This window comes from Propithecus coquereli, unplaced genomic scaffold, assembly GCF_000956105.1.
Source record: "Propithecus coquereli isolate 6110/MARCELLA unplaced genomic scaffold, Pcoq_1.0 Scaffold536, whole genome shotgun sequence".
NCBI classification, from domain to species: Eukaryota; Metazoa; Chordata; class Mammalia; order Primates; family Indriidae; genus Propithecus; species Propithecus coquereli.
Window position 1 is genome coordinate 677,973 of NW_012151241.1, and position 16,112 is coordinate 694,084.

Consider the following 16,112-nt stretch of genomic DNA (forward strand, 5'->3'; position numbering starts at 1 on the left):
ATAGTAAATAAATTCTTTGTGTCTATTTCCTTTTGTCCTCTAGGCCAGGACTGCCCAAAAGAAAGCATGCAAGATGTATTTTTAATTTTAAATTTTCTACTAGGCACATTTTAAGAAAGTAAAAAGAAACAGATGAAATTAATTTTAATAATGCCTTATTGAGCCCAATATATCCAAAATATTATCATTTCTATATGAATCAATATGAAAAGTTTTTTTTTATTTCAGTAGATTTAGGGGGTACAAGTGCTTTTTCCTGCGTGGATGAATTGTGCATGCTGAAGTCAGGGCTTTCAGTGTGCCGGTCACCAGAATAGTGTGCATTGTACCCAATAGGTAGATTTTTATCCCTCGCCCCCTCCCACACTCCCCCTTCTTAGTTTTCGATGTCCATTACACTGATTTATGACCATATATACCCCTTGTTTAGCTCCCACTGGTAGGTGAGAACACGCCGAGTTTGTTTGTCCATTCCTGAGATACTTCACTTAAGATAATGGTCTCCAGTTCCATCCAAGTTGCTGCAAAAATGGTGTGTGTGTGTGTGTGTGTGTATGTGTATATATATATGTATATATGTATATGTGTGTATATATATATATATATATATATGCACACACACACACACACACACACACACACACCACATTCGCATTATCCACTCGTCCATTGATGAGCACTTAGGTTGATTCCTGCAAAGTATTAATGAGATATTTTACATTTTTTTTTTTGGACCAAGTCTTCAAAATTCAGTGTGTGTTTTGCACTCACAGCACATCTCAACTTGGACTAGCCACATTTTAAGTGCTCAGTAGCCACATGTGGTTAGAGGCTACTGAATTGGGCGAGGCCACTGTAGGCCCTGAAGAGGACCTGAGTCCTCCACCCAAGGGTCAGCTCCCACATCCAACTGGATACCGGCTTACAGCCTAGGGGTCCGAGGGACCCAACTTGCTACCTTCTAAAGGAGTTTTCATATTATAGAGGCATTAACATATTACTGGCAACTGCTTGGCAGGGGAGCCCAGCACACTCCCCTGGCCCTGCTCCTGGCCTCCCTTAGGACTGAGAGGAGAAGGGGGCACCTTCCCCAAGGCCTATGATTTGCAAATGACAGTGGGTTTCCTTTATTGAGCAAAAATTCTTAATTTAATATAATCAAATGTATGAAACCTTAAAATTTGCCCCAAAGCCACAAACAGCCCCTCTGGCTGGTCCTGCGTCTGACACTTGTCCACTGTGCTCCTTCCTTCCCTGCGGCCAGTCCTCCTCTCTCTGCCGGGTCATTCTCCTTCCACCTGCCGGCCCTGTCTTTGCTGGAAGCAGCATTTCTGAAGCCAGCTTGGTACATAACCCAAGACCCTTGTCTTCCCACTGCTGCGGCCGGTTTTGCTCCTAACTACCCCAGGATCCGGACGAGGGATTGACATCTGATTGGGATACAGTGTGAGATGAGCACCTCTTTCCGTTGCCACGCCTCTATTTCTAATCTGTAGTATAATATCGACGGATTTGAACTTCACCACCTCTGAGGCCCACATCATGTATGACCCTAAGATTTTCAACTATTTCATACGGCTCCCTCTAAACCATGCATACACATACGCCCCTGGTGTTCCAGGTCACCTTTGTAAAACACTGCAAGGGGGGCATCAGGGATAAAGACAGAAAGAGATGCAGAGACTAGAGGAGGCAGCCACAGAAGAAGTAAACATAAGAGAGAACAAAGACAGACAGAGAACATCCAAGAGTACAAACAGCAGAACCCAAGGCCCCTCAGAGCCAGCATCTGCCTGGAGCAACGGCAGAGCAGGAGGGTCTTTGCTCCCTGCTCTTTGACATGGCAGAGAAGTGCTGCTAGGCCTGAGACCGCTTTTACCCAGCCGGGTAGGACCCTCCAGGGGCTACACTGCTGCTCGCATCTCCCCTGCCCCTGGAGCCAGGACCCAGGCTTTGGCCGGATGTCTCCAGGGATTGGGGGTCAGGATCTGGGTGGGATGCGGCAGGTGGGCCTGGGACCCAGCGTTCCCAACAGAGAGGAGGAAGCACGAGGCTGCCGTGGCAGAAGAGAGGAGGGCTCAGTCCCAGGCCAGCTGAAGACACACCCCTTTGTGACCCATTTTGTCTTGTTCCTCATTCAGAGCCCCCAGCCCCGAGGAGCAGACCCTGGGGCTGTGATGGAAAGCAGGGGCTGTCCCAAGTCCTGCTGGGCTGGGCTGGGCTGCACCAGGCCGGGCAGAATGCTGCTGGGTGATTCTCTGGGGAAAGGGGAATTGAAAGGGAAAAGCATCTCCAAGGAGGGCGGAGAGGGAGGGAGCCTGTGTGGTGCGGGCACACACACACACACACACACACACACACACACACACACACACACACACAGCCTCCCTGACTTAGCCTGAGCTTCACTGAGAAGAGGAGCATTCTTCGCTCTGCTCTCTGAGCTTTCCGTTGCTTCCCTGCCCATCTGAGCTGTCAGCAGCGCCAGCAAAGTTGGCCTCCAACTTGAACGGAGCTGAGGGCTGGCTCCAGCTTCCTGGGAGCTCTGCAGACAGCCGGCAGGCCCGGCCTCTGAACTCAGCTGTCTTGAGAAGCCCACCCGACCCTCCCAGCACTCAGCTGGCCCTTGGTCCCCTGGGTGATGCTTCTGCCCCTCCCCAGGGCCGGGGAATGGTACGCTGAGGTCCCCCTGGAGCCCCTTGTCCCAGCCTGGAGCTAGAGCAGCGCGAGGCCCGGGCCAACATGGCCAATCTCCTGCAGCCTCAGTTTCCTCCAGCGCAGGAGCCGGGCTCCACCTCACCCCTGGACCTGCCTGAGATGGAGAAGCTCCTCACCAAGGTAGAGGACAAGGATGACAAGACCCGGAATCTGTCCGAGTCCCTCTCGGGGGCTCTGGATCTGGAGCAGAATGGCCACAGTGTGCCCTTCAAGGCTATCTCTGAGAAGCACCTGGAGGCCTCACTGCCCCGGTCCCCCTCGCGGGCCAGCTCGAGGCGGGCGTCCTCCATCGCCACCACCTCCTGCGCCCAGGACCAGGAAGTCCCCAAAGATTACCTCATCCTTGCCATCGCCTCTTGCTTCTGCCCCATCTGGCCCCTCAACCTCATCCCCCTCATTTTTTCTATCATGGTAAGTGCTGCTGCTTGTTCCAGGGGCTGGGCCCAGGGTGGGCAGGCCTGTCCCCCAGGTGGGCACCAAACATGCTGCCTGGGGTGCAGAAAAAAGAGCGCTTTGTGCTGGGGGCGGGGGAAGAAGCCCCTTCCTTCCTTGCCCTAGGAGAGGGGCCGAGCTTCTGTTTGCTGTCCTTTCTTCTCTGCTTCTGGGCATCACAGCTGGCTTTGCGCCTATCGCTGCCGGGGACAGGGACGTGGGAGCTGCCTGGAGCTAAATCCTGCAGCGCAGACACATAGCTAAGTTAGGGGTCTTGCTTTTCATGGAGGGGCAGACTGCCCCCCAAAGGCATTCCTGAGCAGGGCTCTGTCTCAGCAGAGGTTGCAGCCAGAAGGGGGTCCCAGGGCCCCGTGATTCCCCTGGGCCACCAGGGCATCCTACCAGCCTTTGCCAGCTCTGGTTTCCAAGAGCCAGCGGCGGCTTCGCTGCTGCGCACTGAGGGCTCCAGGGCCTGGCTGCCCCGAGGGGCACGCAAGGAGGGGAGGGTTTGCCGGCTGCTCCACAGGACGGGAGGAGTTTGCGCTGGAGCCCTCTGGACCTCGGTGGTTGCACTGATTTCAACATCTGACTTCAGGACAAGGGAGGTCTGGGTCATGAGTGAAAAATTTGAGAGTCACAGGGCATGGCCACCCTTGCCAGGGAGGGGCGTGTGGCCTAGTCTTTACTTTGGTAAGGTTGTGAGTGAATTGCCTTATATCGTCCTCAATGTAAGCCATCTGGGGACAATATAAGACGTTAGAGCTACTTACAGAAGATCCCACAGAGAATGTTGGTAGGTGTTGGCAAGTGACATTTCCAGGAAGAAAGAGAGAGACAGAGAGAGAGAGAGAGAGAGAGAGAGACAGAGAGAGAGAGAGAGAGACAGAGAGAGACAGAGAGAGACAGAGAGAGAGAGACAGAGAGCTGGGCATGGCAGTACCTTTCAGAATGAGGTTAGGAGCCCGGGCTGGTCAGGGCCAGAGGACTGGGTGGGGTGGCACTGTTTGCTCCCCTCTGGAGTGACTGCTGCTGAGTCATCTGTCACCAAGCCCCCAGGAGCTGTGCTCACTCTGGGCCGTCCTCTGAGAAAGCCCATATTTCTTCAAACACCTCTGTCCACTTCACAAAGCCTCAGGCTCCAGCCGGGGAAGCCTTCTCTGCCCCACATCAAATCCAGCGCCACCTTCCAGGACATCAGGGGACACCGGCAGCACCCCTGAGTCCCAGGGCCTGGGCATGGGCTCAAGAGCCAGGGCTGGGCACAATCCAGGGCGGGGGCCTTCCACGGAGCTTCCTGTGATGCCTGCTACGCTTGGGGACAGCTGGGGGCAGAGCCAGGTCCCGGGGTGCAGACAGTGGCTCTGGGCAGGGCCAACTTCTTGATCACAGGGAAAGGCCCCATGAGGGAGGCAGGCCTTGGGAAGGGAGTCACACAAGGGCTCAGGAGAGTAGTTTCTAGAATCCATCTCCTGGTGGGGGTGGCAGGGTGCAGGCTGGGTAGCAGCCGCTCTAGTCAAAGGGAGCCCGAGCCCAAGGCTGTGAGACCACGGAGTCCACCCCAGAGCATTTCTACACCCTTTCAAGATTCTCAAGTCAGGTCTGATGGTCACTGGGCTGGGTGCAGGGAATACGGTGCTAACCAGACACCACTGCCAATTCCCAGGGGCCTCCAGCCCAGTGGGGAGAAACTTGTAAACAAATCCTTACAACATATTGTAAGAAGGGCCCATGCCAGACATAACCACAAGGTAATTACGTAGCTTTGGGCACGTCATTCAAATGCCTCTTCTCAGTATTCCCATCTGCAAAATGGGTGTAACTGTTAATACCAACATTAGAAATGGAGGCCCACAAAGTGCTTAAGTGCACAGTATGCTGCTATTACGTGGTAATAGTAATTCAGCGGCAGCTGGGCGGCTCCCTGGTGGGGGATGGGAAGCCATTGTGGGCTTTTAAAAAAATACTTTTATTGAGATATAATTCACATACCATACAATTCTTCCATGTAAAGTGTGCAATTCAATGGCTTTTAGTATATTCACAGGTAGGTGTGACATTAGCCACAATCAATTTTAGAACACTTGCCTCCTCTCCAAAAGAAACTCTGTACCCTTTAGCTACCACCCTCCACCCCAGTCCCCCCTAGCACAAGGCAACCACTGATTTTCTTTCTGTTTCTATAGATTTGCCTATTCTGGACATTTCAAAATGGAGTCCTGTAATGTGTGGCCCTTTGTGGCTTCTTTCACTTAGCGTAACGTTGTCAAGCGTCACCCCTGTGGTAGCAGCATATCGTGCCAAGAGGGGTTTGGTGAAGGGTGAGGAGGGGCTGAGGGGATGAGGCTGGCATTGAGGAGAGGGGGGCCTTTGCAGGAATGTGCAGGTGACAGGCAAAGAGAGGCCCGGACCAGGGTCATGGCCAGGGGCAAGGGGCTCCTGGATGACCCTCACTCACTCAGTTGACTCGGATGGCAGGGTGCTCGTTTCGAGGGAAGCGAGTGGTGGAGGATGAATAGGCTCCCCTGGGAATGAACGCATCTCCTTTATGAACCAGGCTCTGTGCTAGGCCTTGGGGAAGTGGATAGGTAAGATAAGTGGATGGCCTGTTTGGCAGGGCAGAAGGGTGTGGGGGTCTGATGGGGGAGGGAGGAGGCCAGGGACTCGCTCTAGAAATTTGTTTTATCCTCGTGGCTCTGAAGAGCTGCTGAAGAGTTTTGAGCAGAGGCGTGGTGTGGTCAGAGCATATTTTAAAACCAACCCTCAGCTGCGCTGTGGGAAATGGGCTTGAGCAGGAAGACCCGTGGGAGGCTCCTGAGATAGTCGTGGCACGGTTGATGGGGATGTGGACTCGGCACAGGGCCCAGCAGCACCGGAGACCTGCAGAGGAGGTGGGAGCAGGGTTTGCTTCAGGCCCTGGCTGTTGGACTCAGAAGTACTGGAGCCATCCCAGAGAGCTCTGGGGACCAACAGCATTCAGGGCGTGGGCAGAGGGACGTGGACAGACAAGGGTTTGGAAAAGAGATTCCAAGGAGGCAAACTGGAAAGGAGGGAGACATGCCCGGGGAGGAGCGAGTCTGAAGGAGGAGGGAGACAGTCTGATGCTGTGGAGAGGCCAGCTTCACGGGAGTGTCCCGGGCTCAGCCATTTGTTGATCCCTGGTGCCCCAGGAATGGAGAGGCCTGGACAAAAGGGAGAGGAGTGACTGATGGGGGAAGCAGAGAGGTGGGATCCAGAGCCCAAGAAGGAGGACCCTCCCCACCTCGCCTGCTCCCTGGGAGCACAAAGGCCCAAAGGTCACAAGGGCAGGCGCAGATGGAAATACTCAGAGAGATGGGAACTGGTTCCTGTGGCATGGCCTCCATGGGGGACATGGGGACAAGGTCATCTGCTGAGAACTAGGGGCCTGGGGAGCAGAGGGCCGGGGAGGTGAGCAGGAATAGGCTGACGGCCCAAGGGCTCTGCTGAGGTCTGGGTTGTCATCAGCCTACACCGGTGGGACTTTCTCCACCTATAGGTCTAGGTTCACAGATGTGGGCATCAGGTGGACCCAAGGCCAAGGATGGCAGAGATGCCACGAGAATAGGCGCAGGTGGCACAGAAGATGCTGGTAGGGGTGGCTGGGATGATGCTTGGAAGGGTCGGGCTGGGAGTGAGGCTGAGAAGATGGTGACAGCCTCAGAGGAGAGAGAGGGGTTGTGGGCTGGGGCTCAGAGAAGTCAAAGGCCATGGGGGGCGGTGAGAGAGATGTTGGGGGCTGAGATTTCAGAGGAGGAGCCAGGTGGGGCGACCTCAAGGGGTGGAGTGTAGTTGTGGAAGTGAATTTCTAAAGGGAAATATCAGGAGCCAGGGAGAAGGAACACAGCGTTGAGGGATGATATAACTAACTTTCACTGAGTGCCTGCTAAATGTAAGGCACAGTTCCAAGTCCTAGTTCCTAGGACACTCCTGTTTCCCAGGCAGGCAGGAGGTCAGTTATCCATGTAGGATGGTGACACTTGGTCCCACCCAGTGGCAGCACACCTGAGAAGGACAGAGAGTGTGGTAAGAGAGGAAGTCTCTTGTGCTGGTGTCTCCAGGTCCTGAGGGTGGACTTCAGAACTCCTCATCAGAAGTCCCCGCATTGGTTACCAGGTGAAGGATCAAGCCCTTGAGCCCAGGTATGGCAGGAGACCACAGCCTCTCTAGAGCTTGTTACTGTCTGCAGAATGCTCCAACATGAGCTGGACAGAGTCCGGTTCATCGTCCCCATTTCACAGACGGGCAACTGAGCCGTGCAAAGCAGCACCTTGACCACAGTCCCACAGCTGGTAAGGGGCACGTCAGCTGGACACGGAATCCACTGTCCTCTCCACGGCCCCACCTGCATCTAGCTGTGGGGACAAGGATGGCGTGTGCTGCCCAGGAAAGCCAAACCTTTCAGGCATTTGCGCAGGGAGGGAAGAATTCCACTTCCTTCCCTCTTTCTTTGCCTTCCCTCCCAACTCTCCTTCCACCCCCACTGACCCCATCAGTGGGAGACCAGTGGGCCAGCAGCCTCGCACTACGGCTTTGACAGGGGCCTGTGTGACCAGGGCTGGTGGATCAGGGGTCCCACCTCAGGAGTTGTGATCACAGGTGTCTAGACCCAGCCCTGCTCAGCCTGGAAGCCTCCTGTGAGCCTCCTGGGGTGGCCAGATTTTACTTCCGGGTCAGGCTGGGAAATGGCCGTGTTCCTCCATGCCAGTAAGGTCTGACAGTGAGGGCAGCTGGAAGCCCTGCAGTGGCCCTTCAGTCAGCAACGGTGATAGGACAAGCATCAGACAGACCTGAGTTGCATCCGTTCCTTATGAGCCACATCACCATGTCCACATCACTCAACCTCCCTCCTTGGCCTCAGTTTCCTCATCTATAAAACAGACACGATCAAACCATCCACCTCATAGCAGTCCAGAAGACTGAATGAGCTAGTATGTATGAAAGGCTTGGCACACACTAAATGCTTAATGAATGGAAGTGGTTGCTGTTATTAGTACTAAACGAACTTTGCAATGTCAGAGGAAAGGGCACATCCCCAACGGACAGGCAATTCTGACCTTAATCAGTCTGGGGATAATGGAGTCTCACCCCTGGCACCTCCTGGGGGAGGGGGCAGCCCCGTCTGTGGCTTTGGTGGAGCCCTTTTTGCGTGGGCTGCTGCTACAACATGCAGGAGCACCACAGAGACTGAGTGGCTTCAGTGTTTCCTTCCTTCGGTATTTTCTGTAACCCGATTATTTAGTTGATGTGCTGTTGGGCAGCACATTTTGTCACGCTTCCATTCACTTCCGCATTCATCCTTTCACTCAGCAAGCGTGCTGAGCCCCAACCAAGGCTGGCAGTCAGCTGGCACGCAGACACATGGCTTCCCATAGTGACAGACTTCCGAACTGGTGGGTAAATAGCTGCTGTCTCAAGCCCCTGAGCGTCGCCAACCCCTCCCATCCACCATTGCGGCTGCTCTGGCCCCTCCCCCGGGACCTCCCCCACACCTTCCCCCTCTGCAGCGACTGAAGGGTTAACCTGTAGTCAGGGCATTCCAGAAACAATGGCACAGGGGCGGAGAGAGGGGTGTGAAGGGAGCATGGAGGAGCACATCGCTTTGCCTTGACCTGCCAGGAGTTGTTTGTCTCGGTGGAAGGACTAATGGCCCATCGGCCCTGGCACATCTTATCAGCTCTCCTCGCTGGGCTTGGCCCAAGTGTCTCGGGTGGACGAAGCTCTTGCCCGAGAAGTTCTGGTGGCACCCTTTGCCTGGTTTCAGCCTCCTGCAACTGTCCCCATCACCCTGCCCGCCCCACCCACCTCTCCCCACTCACTCTCAGACTCTTCCCAATGTCTTTCCTCGCTGATCTATTAACCTGAACTCATTTTCCCCCACTCCGTTTCCACGGCTATTGCAATCACAAGTGATCTCTTAATGCACGGCCAGTACAACCACTTCTGCAATTATCATTGTGCCTTTACTTTGAGTCATTTTGTATATGGGAAGACGATGCCATTGAGTGGGGTTGGGAGAGCAGCAGGTACTTTACTCATTAAAAAGAGACGGAGGGTCTCCTCCCATCCCTGGGGCCAAGGGCTTGGTTCTTGGTTTGGTAACTAATGGGGAGACTTCAGAAATGAATGCCAGCGGGGGGAGGGGGGTTGAGGAGCTTCTCTACCTCGGCAACAGCCTATGAGACAGGCACCTTATCCTCATTTCACAGGCCTGGGACAGAGGCTTGCAGAGATCAAGTAGTTTGCCTGAGGCCACCAGCTAGCAAGAGGCAAGCCCAGAATTCAGTGCCAGGAGGGGTGACTCCTGCTGCTGTCCCAGGACAAGAGGCCCGTGCCCCACTTCTCAGTCCTGGTCCTCCAGGCCAAGGAGGCGTTGTGGGACATTTCCCTTCACTTTACAGACCAGAAAACTAGGATTTGCAGGATAGTGGTGAGGTTTACACTGCATAGTGTGTCAAAAGTGCCTGGCACAACGAAGTGATGCAATCACATCGGCCCTGTTCCACTCGGTCGGTCCCAGTGCATCTCCTTCAGCATGTCTCTTGGGCTCAAAGTAATGCGCGTGACCGAGATGTGTGGCCTCATGGCTCTGTGGATAAAGGGGAGGCTGGACTTAGCTTTGCTCTCCCCTCCCCATCCCACCTCTCTCGCACCCCAGCCAGCACACTATGCCTCTCTCCAAGGTCCTGAAGGCACAGCTATTCCTTTGGAAAGTGGGGAGCAGGCCTCCTCCCAAATCCTGCTCCTTTCCCCCTGCATGTCATGCTTACAGCTGAGAAGTCCCTTGGTAACGATTCAAGGTGGCCATAGAATTTCTAAAGCCAAAGTTCATAGAAATCCTTCAAGCCTTTCTGCATGTCGCTCGCTCTTCCTCCTAACTCTGCAGAGTCCTGAGTTGAGTGACCTGGGTTGGCCGTGTAGGGACTTGGAGGTGGCATGGGCTAGTGGGTGGGGCTGGGCCCCACATGCCAGGTGCCTTTCCAGTGGGACCTGTGGCCCTTATTTCTTTCACCAATCTTCTACTAACTTTGAACATTCTACTGGCTAAGTTCTGTGGTTAGAAAACAGACCGTCCTCTTTTTCTTTTTCTCTCACCGTTTATTCTTTTCTTCTTCAAACACTTACTAAGAACCTCCCAGGGCCTGGCCCTAGGTTAGATGTGAGGGATACCAGGGTGGAGGCTGCATGGTCCCTGCTGTTGAGGAGTTTACAGTCTAGAGAAGGAGAATAACACAGCTACAAGAAACAATGACACAAGGCAGTCAAGGGGAAATGAAGCATTGTGGAAGAGGCTCTGGGAGCCCCAAGGAGGAGGTGATTAATCGCCTGTGGGAACCCAGGAAGATTTTACTGGAGGTGACTCTTGAAGGATGAGGAGGAGCTATTGAGGTGGCAATATGGTGATGAGAAAAGGCATTCCAGCAGTGAGAACAGTACGTGCAAAGGCACTGAGGCATAAAAGTGTATCCCTTTCATGGGGAGTCCTTTGACCAGGCTTGGTTTTTTAAAGATCTCACCTTGGCTGTAATATCAAGGAGAGGTTGGAGGGGGCTCGGCTGGGACAGAGAGACTAGGAAGGAGGCGGTTGATGAAATCTCCAGATGGACAAATTGAGGGAGTGGTCTGGAGAGGTGGGACATGAGGAACAGACATTAGAGGTGAGACGGCCAGGAATTCATACTTAATTGTAGTTGAAGGTTGGGGGAGACAGAGAGGCAATCCAGGAGGGGAGATACCAGGATTCTCTCCTGGAAATGGGAGCCATAGGGAAGAGCCTGCAGTGCATGCCAGAGTGAGAAGCTTTGCCCATTGCAGAGGCTTGGGGGTTAAAGGTGAGGGTGGAGGAAGCACCGTGCTTCATGGGGAGGATGGAAACCAGGAGGAGCCTCCCACATCCTCCCATCCCAGTCAGACTGGGTGTACAGGAGAGAAGGAAGAAATACAGAAGGAAGGAGGAGTGGTAGGTTCCTGGGCACGGCGTGAACATGTCACTAACATCCTAACTGGAACGTTCCCGCAGGTGAAAGGGAGGCTTTCAGTAATTTCACTGGGGTCTACCAAGTTGACTTTTCTCCTAGAGCAGATCCTCCTCCTCTGTGGGGGTGGATGTGCTGAGGTTCTTTTTCCTTGTCAGACTCAGTGGAGGGAAGGGACTCGCCTGGTAACACAAACGTTATAACGTTGCAATGCTTGTGGGCACTTCCTATTGCCAGGCACCAGGCTGAGCCCCTCTACTTGTGTTGTATCATTTGATCCCCACAACATCCCAGTGTCGTGGGTACTATTTTTATCCTAATTTCACAGGGAAGGAAATTGAAGCATAGAAAACGTAAGTCCCTTGTCCAGGGTCGCACAGCTAGTCAGTGGTGGTGCTGGGACAGGTGCCCCGGTGGCCTGGCTGCAGAACCTGTGCTCCTATCCCACCGCCCTTCTGGGAGGCTGGAAACCACACCTGCTCCTGCTTGTGTCCCCTCCATGTCCAGCTGGGCTTGGGAGTCTCAGCAGGGGCTGTAGCCTGAGCCCCACCTGTGCCCCCTCCTCAAGCCAGACCCACTTTCTTTTTCCTCTAACTGGTTGACATTGGTCCATTGTCGCTAAGAACCCTGAGGCCCAGAGGCATGAACACTTACAACTTTGCGCCCAGACCCACCTACAGACCCGTCAGGGTGTGAGCCCACCTGAACTTGCCTTCATCCAGTCCCCAGGAGTGCTCTCCTCCTCTGTCCACGGTCCTCTCTGGGCTCAAGTCCAGACCTCGGCCTCTCTCTGCTGCCCTGGGACATCGTGGCTCCAATCAGTCCTCGTCTCATCACCCTCCCCCTCTTGGTAGGGCTTTTCCTCTCCCATCTTGAAGAAATCCCCAGCTCGTCTCAGCCACAGCAGCTACTCTGCCATCACGCGCCCCCCATCCACAGCTAAACTGCTGAGAGCCGTCTCCACTTGCCGTGTAGACTGCCTCGTCTCCCACCCCTGTGCATACCCCTCCATTCCGGTGTCGACACCCGCTACTCCTCTGAACCTCTCCTGCCAAGGACGTGTACGTCCTCGTATCATCAGATAGTTTAGTTTTAGTCCTTACATTGCTCCACCTGTGTGCACGACACGGCACCACCAGCTAATCCCTCCTTGACACTTTCCGTCTTGGGCTTCCCGGATGCCACCCTCTCCTCCCCCCTCTGTCAGCTCCAGCCACACTGGCCTTCGTCCAGTCCCGCCTGCTTCCTCGGTCAGCAACTGTTTATTGAAGCACTACGTATCAGCCACGCGGGGCCTTTGCACATGGCATCCCTCTGCCTGGAACACTCTTCTTCCTTTCGAAAAAAAATCTGTCTAATCCTTTCTCGTCCTTCACATCTCAACTCAAATGCCCTTCGTCCAGGACGTCTTCCCCGACTCTTCCATTTTATAGCTCTCATAGTACCACGCACCTCTCCTCTGTCACACTGCCCAGTTACAATTTCACCTTTGTTTGTGTGATCACGAAGGGGGCCGCGAGCACAGGAACTGGGGCTCTCGCACCCGGGGCCCAGCACAGAGCCTGGTGTGAACGCCTGTGGTGTGAAGTGGTGGTGTGAGGAATAGAAAGAACAGAGATGGGAGCTCGGGGATCTCTGGAGGCTGTTGCCACCACTCGGGTAAAAAGTGGCACTTGGAACTAGGGCAGGTGCAAGGACGTTAGAGAGGGGAGGAGCACTGGAATGGCCTAGGCAAGGAAAATCGGTGGCAGGTGGGATGGCAGGGGAGCTGTCACCAAGAGGAAGGAGTCCAGGCTGTTGCTAGTACCTGGGGCTTGGGCAAGTGAAGGAGACACATGGGCAAGGAGCAGAGGGAGTTTGATGTCACACTGTCCTGGAAGGAACTTGGAATGGAAGCGAGGAGTTGGGGTGGGGGTTGTTAGAATCTGAGAGGCAAAAGGACAGGGCCCTGGGAATGGGGGGGGGGGCGTCTGCATGAGAGAACAGAGAGGAAAGTTCTCTGAACCCCAGCGGCTGCTTCATCAGGGAAGTGGGGCAGCACTGCCAACCTCCTAGGATGGTTGAGAGGCTAAATGAAATAATTTAGGTACAGTCCTTAGCAAGCTGCCTGGCACAAAGTAAGGGCTCAATAAGTCGTTTTCGTCATCATTGTCATCGTCATCATACTGAACTATATTTCCATGCTGAACTCAGGAGCCTCAAATAATCAGAAAATAAAATCAGCGAATGACTGCCCTGAGGTCCTGAAGACGGCCACACCATTAGTGCACCCCTGCTGTGCCCCTTCCTAGGCAGGCTGGGGCGGGTCCAAGAAGTCTGAGGAGATAAAAGGCAGTTCAAGAGCTGGAGGATCGGGAGGTCTCGGGGCCACCCCTGGCCAGTAAGTGGGCTCTGACCATCACAGGCAGGGGCACGGGGCCACCCTTGGAGATGCTGGGGACGCACCTGCCTAGGCACCCTCCCAGGATCCTGTCTGTCTTTAAACTCTCCATCCCCACCCTCATCCACCTGATCACCTGCGTTCAAGAAGGGTGGAGCCCACTGGGAAGCAGCAATACGTAAATCAGGCCCTGCGAAGCCACGGACTCTGCCCGGCCCCAGCCTCCCCAGGCAAGCCCAAGACGCCTCACCTTCCCTGTGCGATCTGGAAAGGGAGCTTGGTTGAGCAAGGATGTGGGTCTCGGGTGGGAAACAGGGCAGTGAAGACAGTGCCCTTTTTCTCCTTCATGGCAAGAGGGGCGCTCGAAGAGAAGGAGACAGGCATGTCAGACTGTAGAGAAAGCCCCAGGGCATCCCCGTGTGGCTGCAGAACTGAGCCTGGGGCTGGGGTCCTCAGGGGCCTGGCCTGTCTGCTCCTGCCAGCTGGCCTGGACCTGGTCCATCCTCTCAGGCCTCCACCTGCCACCTGCCACGCCACCCTGCCCTGTCGCCGTCCTGAGGAAGTGTCCTGCAGTGCTTGGTTCTGCTCCCAGCTGTCTCTGGCGGTGAGGGGCAGGCTTGGTTACAGGTCCCCACAAGAGGCCTTCTTCCTCTCCCCAAGGGGGGCTGCTGCAGTGTGGGCTGCAGTGGGCACAGGGTGTGTTGGGGGGCCCAGGCTAGAGCTGCCCCAGGGCTGCCGAGGCCCGCGTAGCTGACCGGCAGCCTTCCTGAGGTCTCTGCCATCCTCTCTCCACAGTCTCGAAGCAGCGTGCAGCAGGGGGACCTCGATGGGGCCCGGAGGCTGGGCCGCCTGGCCCGGCTGCTCAGCATCACCTTCATCATCATGGGGATTGTCATCATCATCGTGGCTGTGACCGTCAACTTCGCAGGTGAGGCCCAGCCCCTTGGCCCAGAGGGAGCCAGCTTGCTTGGCCCTGGGGGCAGGGTAGGGGGTGGGGAAAGGGTAAGAGCCCATGGGGGCCACAGCCTTATCCTCTCACTCCAGGAAAGTGACCCAGTCCCCGGCAGTGACTGGCTGAGTGGGGCTGTTTTGCTCACTTGTCTTATGCCTGAGAGTGAATCAACAGAAAAGGGTGTGGGAAGAGCACAGGCCCAGCAGCCGGCTCTGCTGGCCCCGGGAGCTGGGCCAGCGTCCTGCCTGGCTGAGCCTCACTGTTTCCAGGTACAAAGTGGCAGGAAGGAGCCTCCAGCACAGAGGCTTTTGCGAGCATCACCCCAGATAACGGATGCGACTGTGCTCTGTCAACTGTGGGCTCGGTACATGAACATCCCTGGGGGGACATCAGGATATACTGGATGCAAATTGCATATGGTGCAATTCAGGAAGTAACACTTCTGTGGGCACCAAAGGTGGCCCAGTGAAGTTACCCAAGCAGGAGAACTATTTTGAAAGGCGACTCTTGGCTGCTTATGAGGCCCATGCAGCTTTGTGAGTTTCGGGGCTATCCAGGTCAGAACTTTCCATCTTCTTCCCTCTACCCACTCATGCTGGGAATTCCCTAAGCGTGTCTGCCCATGCCAGGGATCAACCTAAGCTTTTCCCCTAAGCACATTGCAACTCAATATGTGCCCCACGGACCTGCAGCAGGGGTCACCTGGGAACGTGTCAGGAATGCAGAATCAGGCCCCATCCCACATTTTAGTAAGATTCCCAGCCCAGCCATTAAGGTTTGGGTGTCGCTGGTCTAGAGTGTGGAGTGCTCGACTTGGGGCAGAAAGCCTGGAATGCAGCTGTGGACGGTGAGCAACCTCGGCCGCTTAGGACCGGGAGGAGACTGGGTGTGTAACCAGCCTGCCTGGGTTCCGAGTCTGGGTCCTGCACTTTCTAGCTGTGTGAACTGAAGCATGTTCCATGAGCTCTCTGAGCCTCGGTTTCCTCCACCAGTGCGGAGTCTGAATGACACGCAGGTATGTGCGAGGCAGGAGCCCGCCGGCCCAGGGCATTAGCTTCAGTGTCACCTTACGATGGCTCAGTCTCCTTTGCCCTGCTGCTGCTTGTCATTTAGCCAGGACTCTTTCCGTGGCAAGTGGCAACTACCAAATTCAAACTGGCAAAGGGAATTTGTTAGCTTTCACTAAAAAATTCAAGCACAGGTTGTTCTATCTTTAGGCATGGCTGTATCCAGGTGCTCAAATGATGCTGGTGAGAATCTGTCTCACTCTCTTGTCCTGCTTTCCACTGTGTTGGCCACATTCCCAGGCGGGATCTCTCCTTATGCTGGCAACATGGCAACCAGCAGCTCTAATAGTGGCTCTAAGAGTGGCACACATTTTAATCAGTGCGGTAACTAAACAGGGAAACAAAGTGCCTCTTTGTCAACAGTTACAGCAAAAGTCCCAGGACTGATTCCGATTGGCCCATTAGGGTCACACGCCCACCTCTGAACCAGTCACCGAGGCTGCAGTCCTCTCATTGGCAGGAGTTCAGTTCCACCAAGAGCCCAAACCAAAGAGGTCCCTCACGCTGTACCTTATCCCTGTTACCATTTGCCACTAGGAAACAAAAATCCAAATCCTCAAGTCAGGGACTTG

General features: G+C 54.8%; 1 protein-coding gene across 1 annotated transcript; it reads left to right on the plus strand.

Moving 5' to 3' along the window:
• Positions 1-2,742: 2,742 nt before the first annotated feature.
• TUSC5 (tumor suppressor candidate 5) lies at positions 2,743-14,573 on the plus strand. The gene is made up of 3 exons (XM_012657291.1): positions 2,743-3,129; positions 14,317-14,449; positions 14,566-14,573. Exons 1-3 carry the CDS (start codon positions 2,743-2,745, stop codon positions 14,571-14,573), a joined length of 528 nt encoding a protein of 175 aa, XP_012512745.1.
• Positions 14,574-16,112: the final 1,539 nt, after the last annotated feature.

What these genes read in the sequence shown, in the direction of transcription:
- TUSC5 (XM_012657291.1), top strand. Translation starts at nt 2,743, where the DNA reads ATGGCCAATCTCCTGCAGCCTCAGTTTCCTCCAGCGCAGGAGCCGGGC. An exon ending in CCCTCATTTTTTCTATCATG is followed by an intron (nt 3,130 to 14,316) that starts GTAAGTGCTGCT and finishes CTCTCTCCACAG; the next exon opens with TCTCGAAGCAGCGTGCAGCA.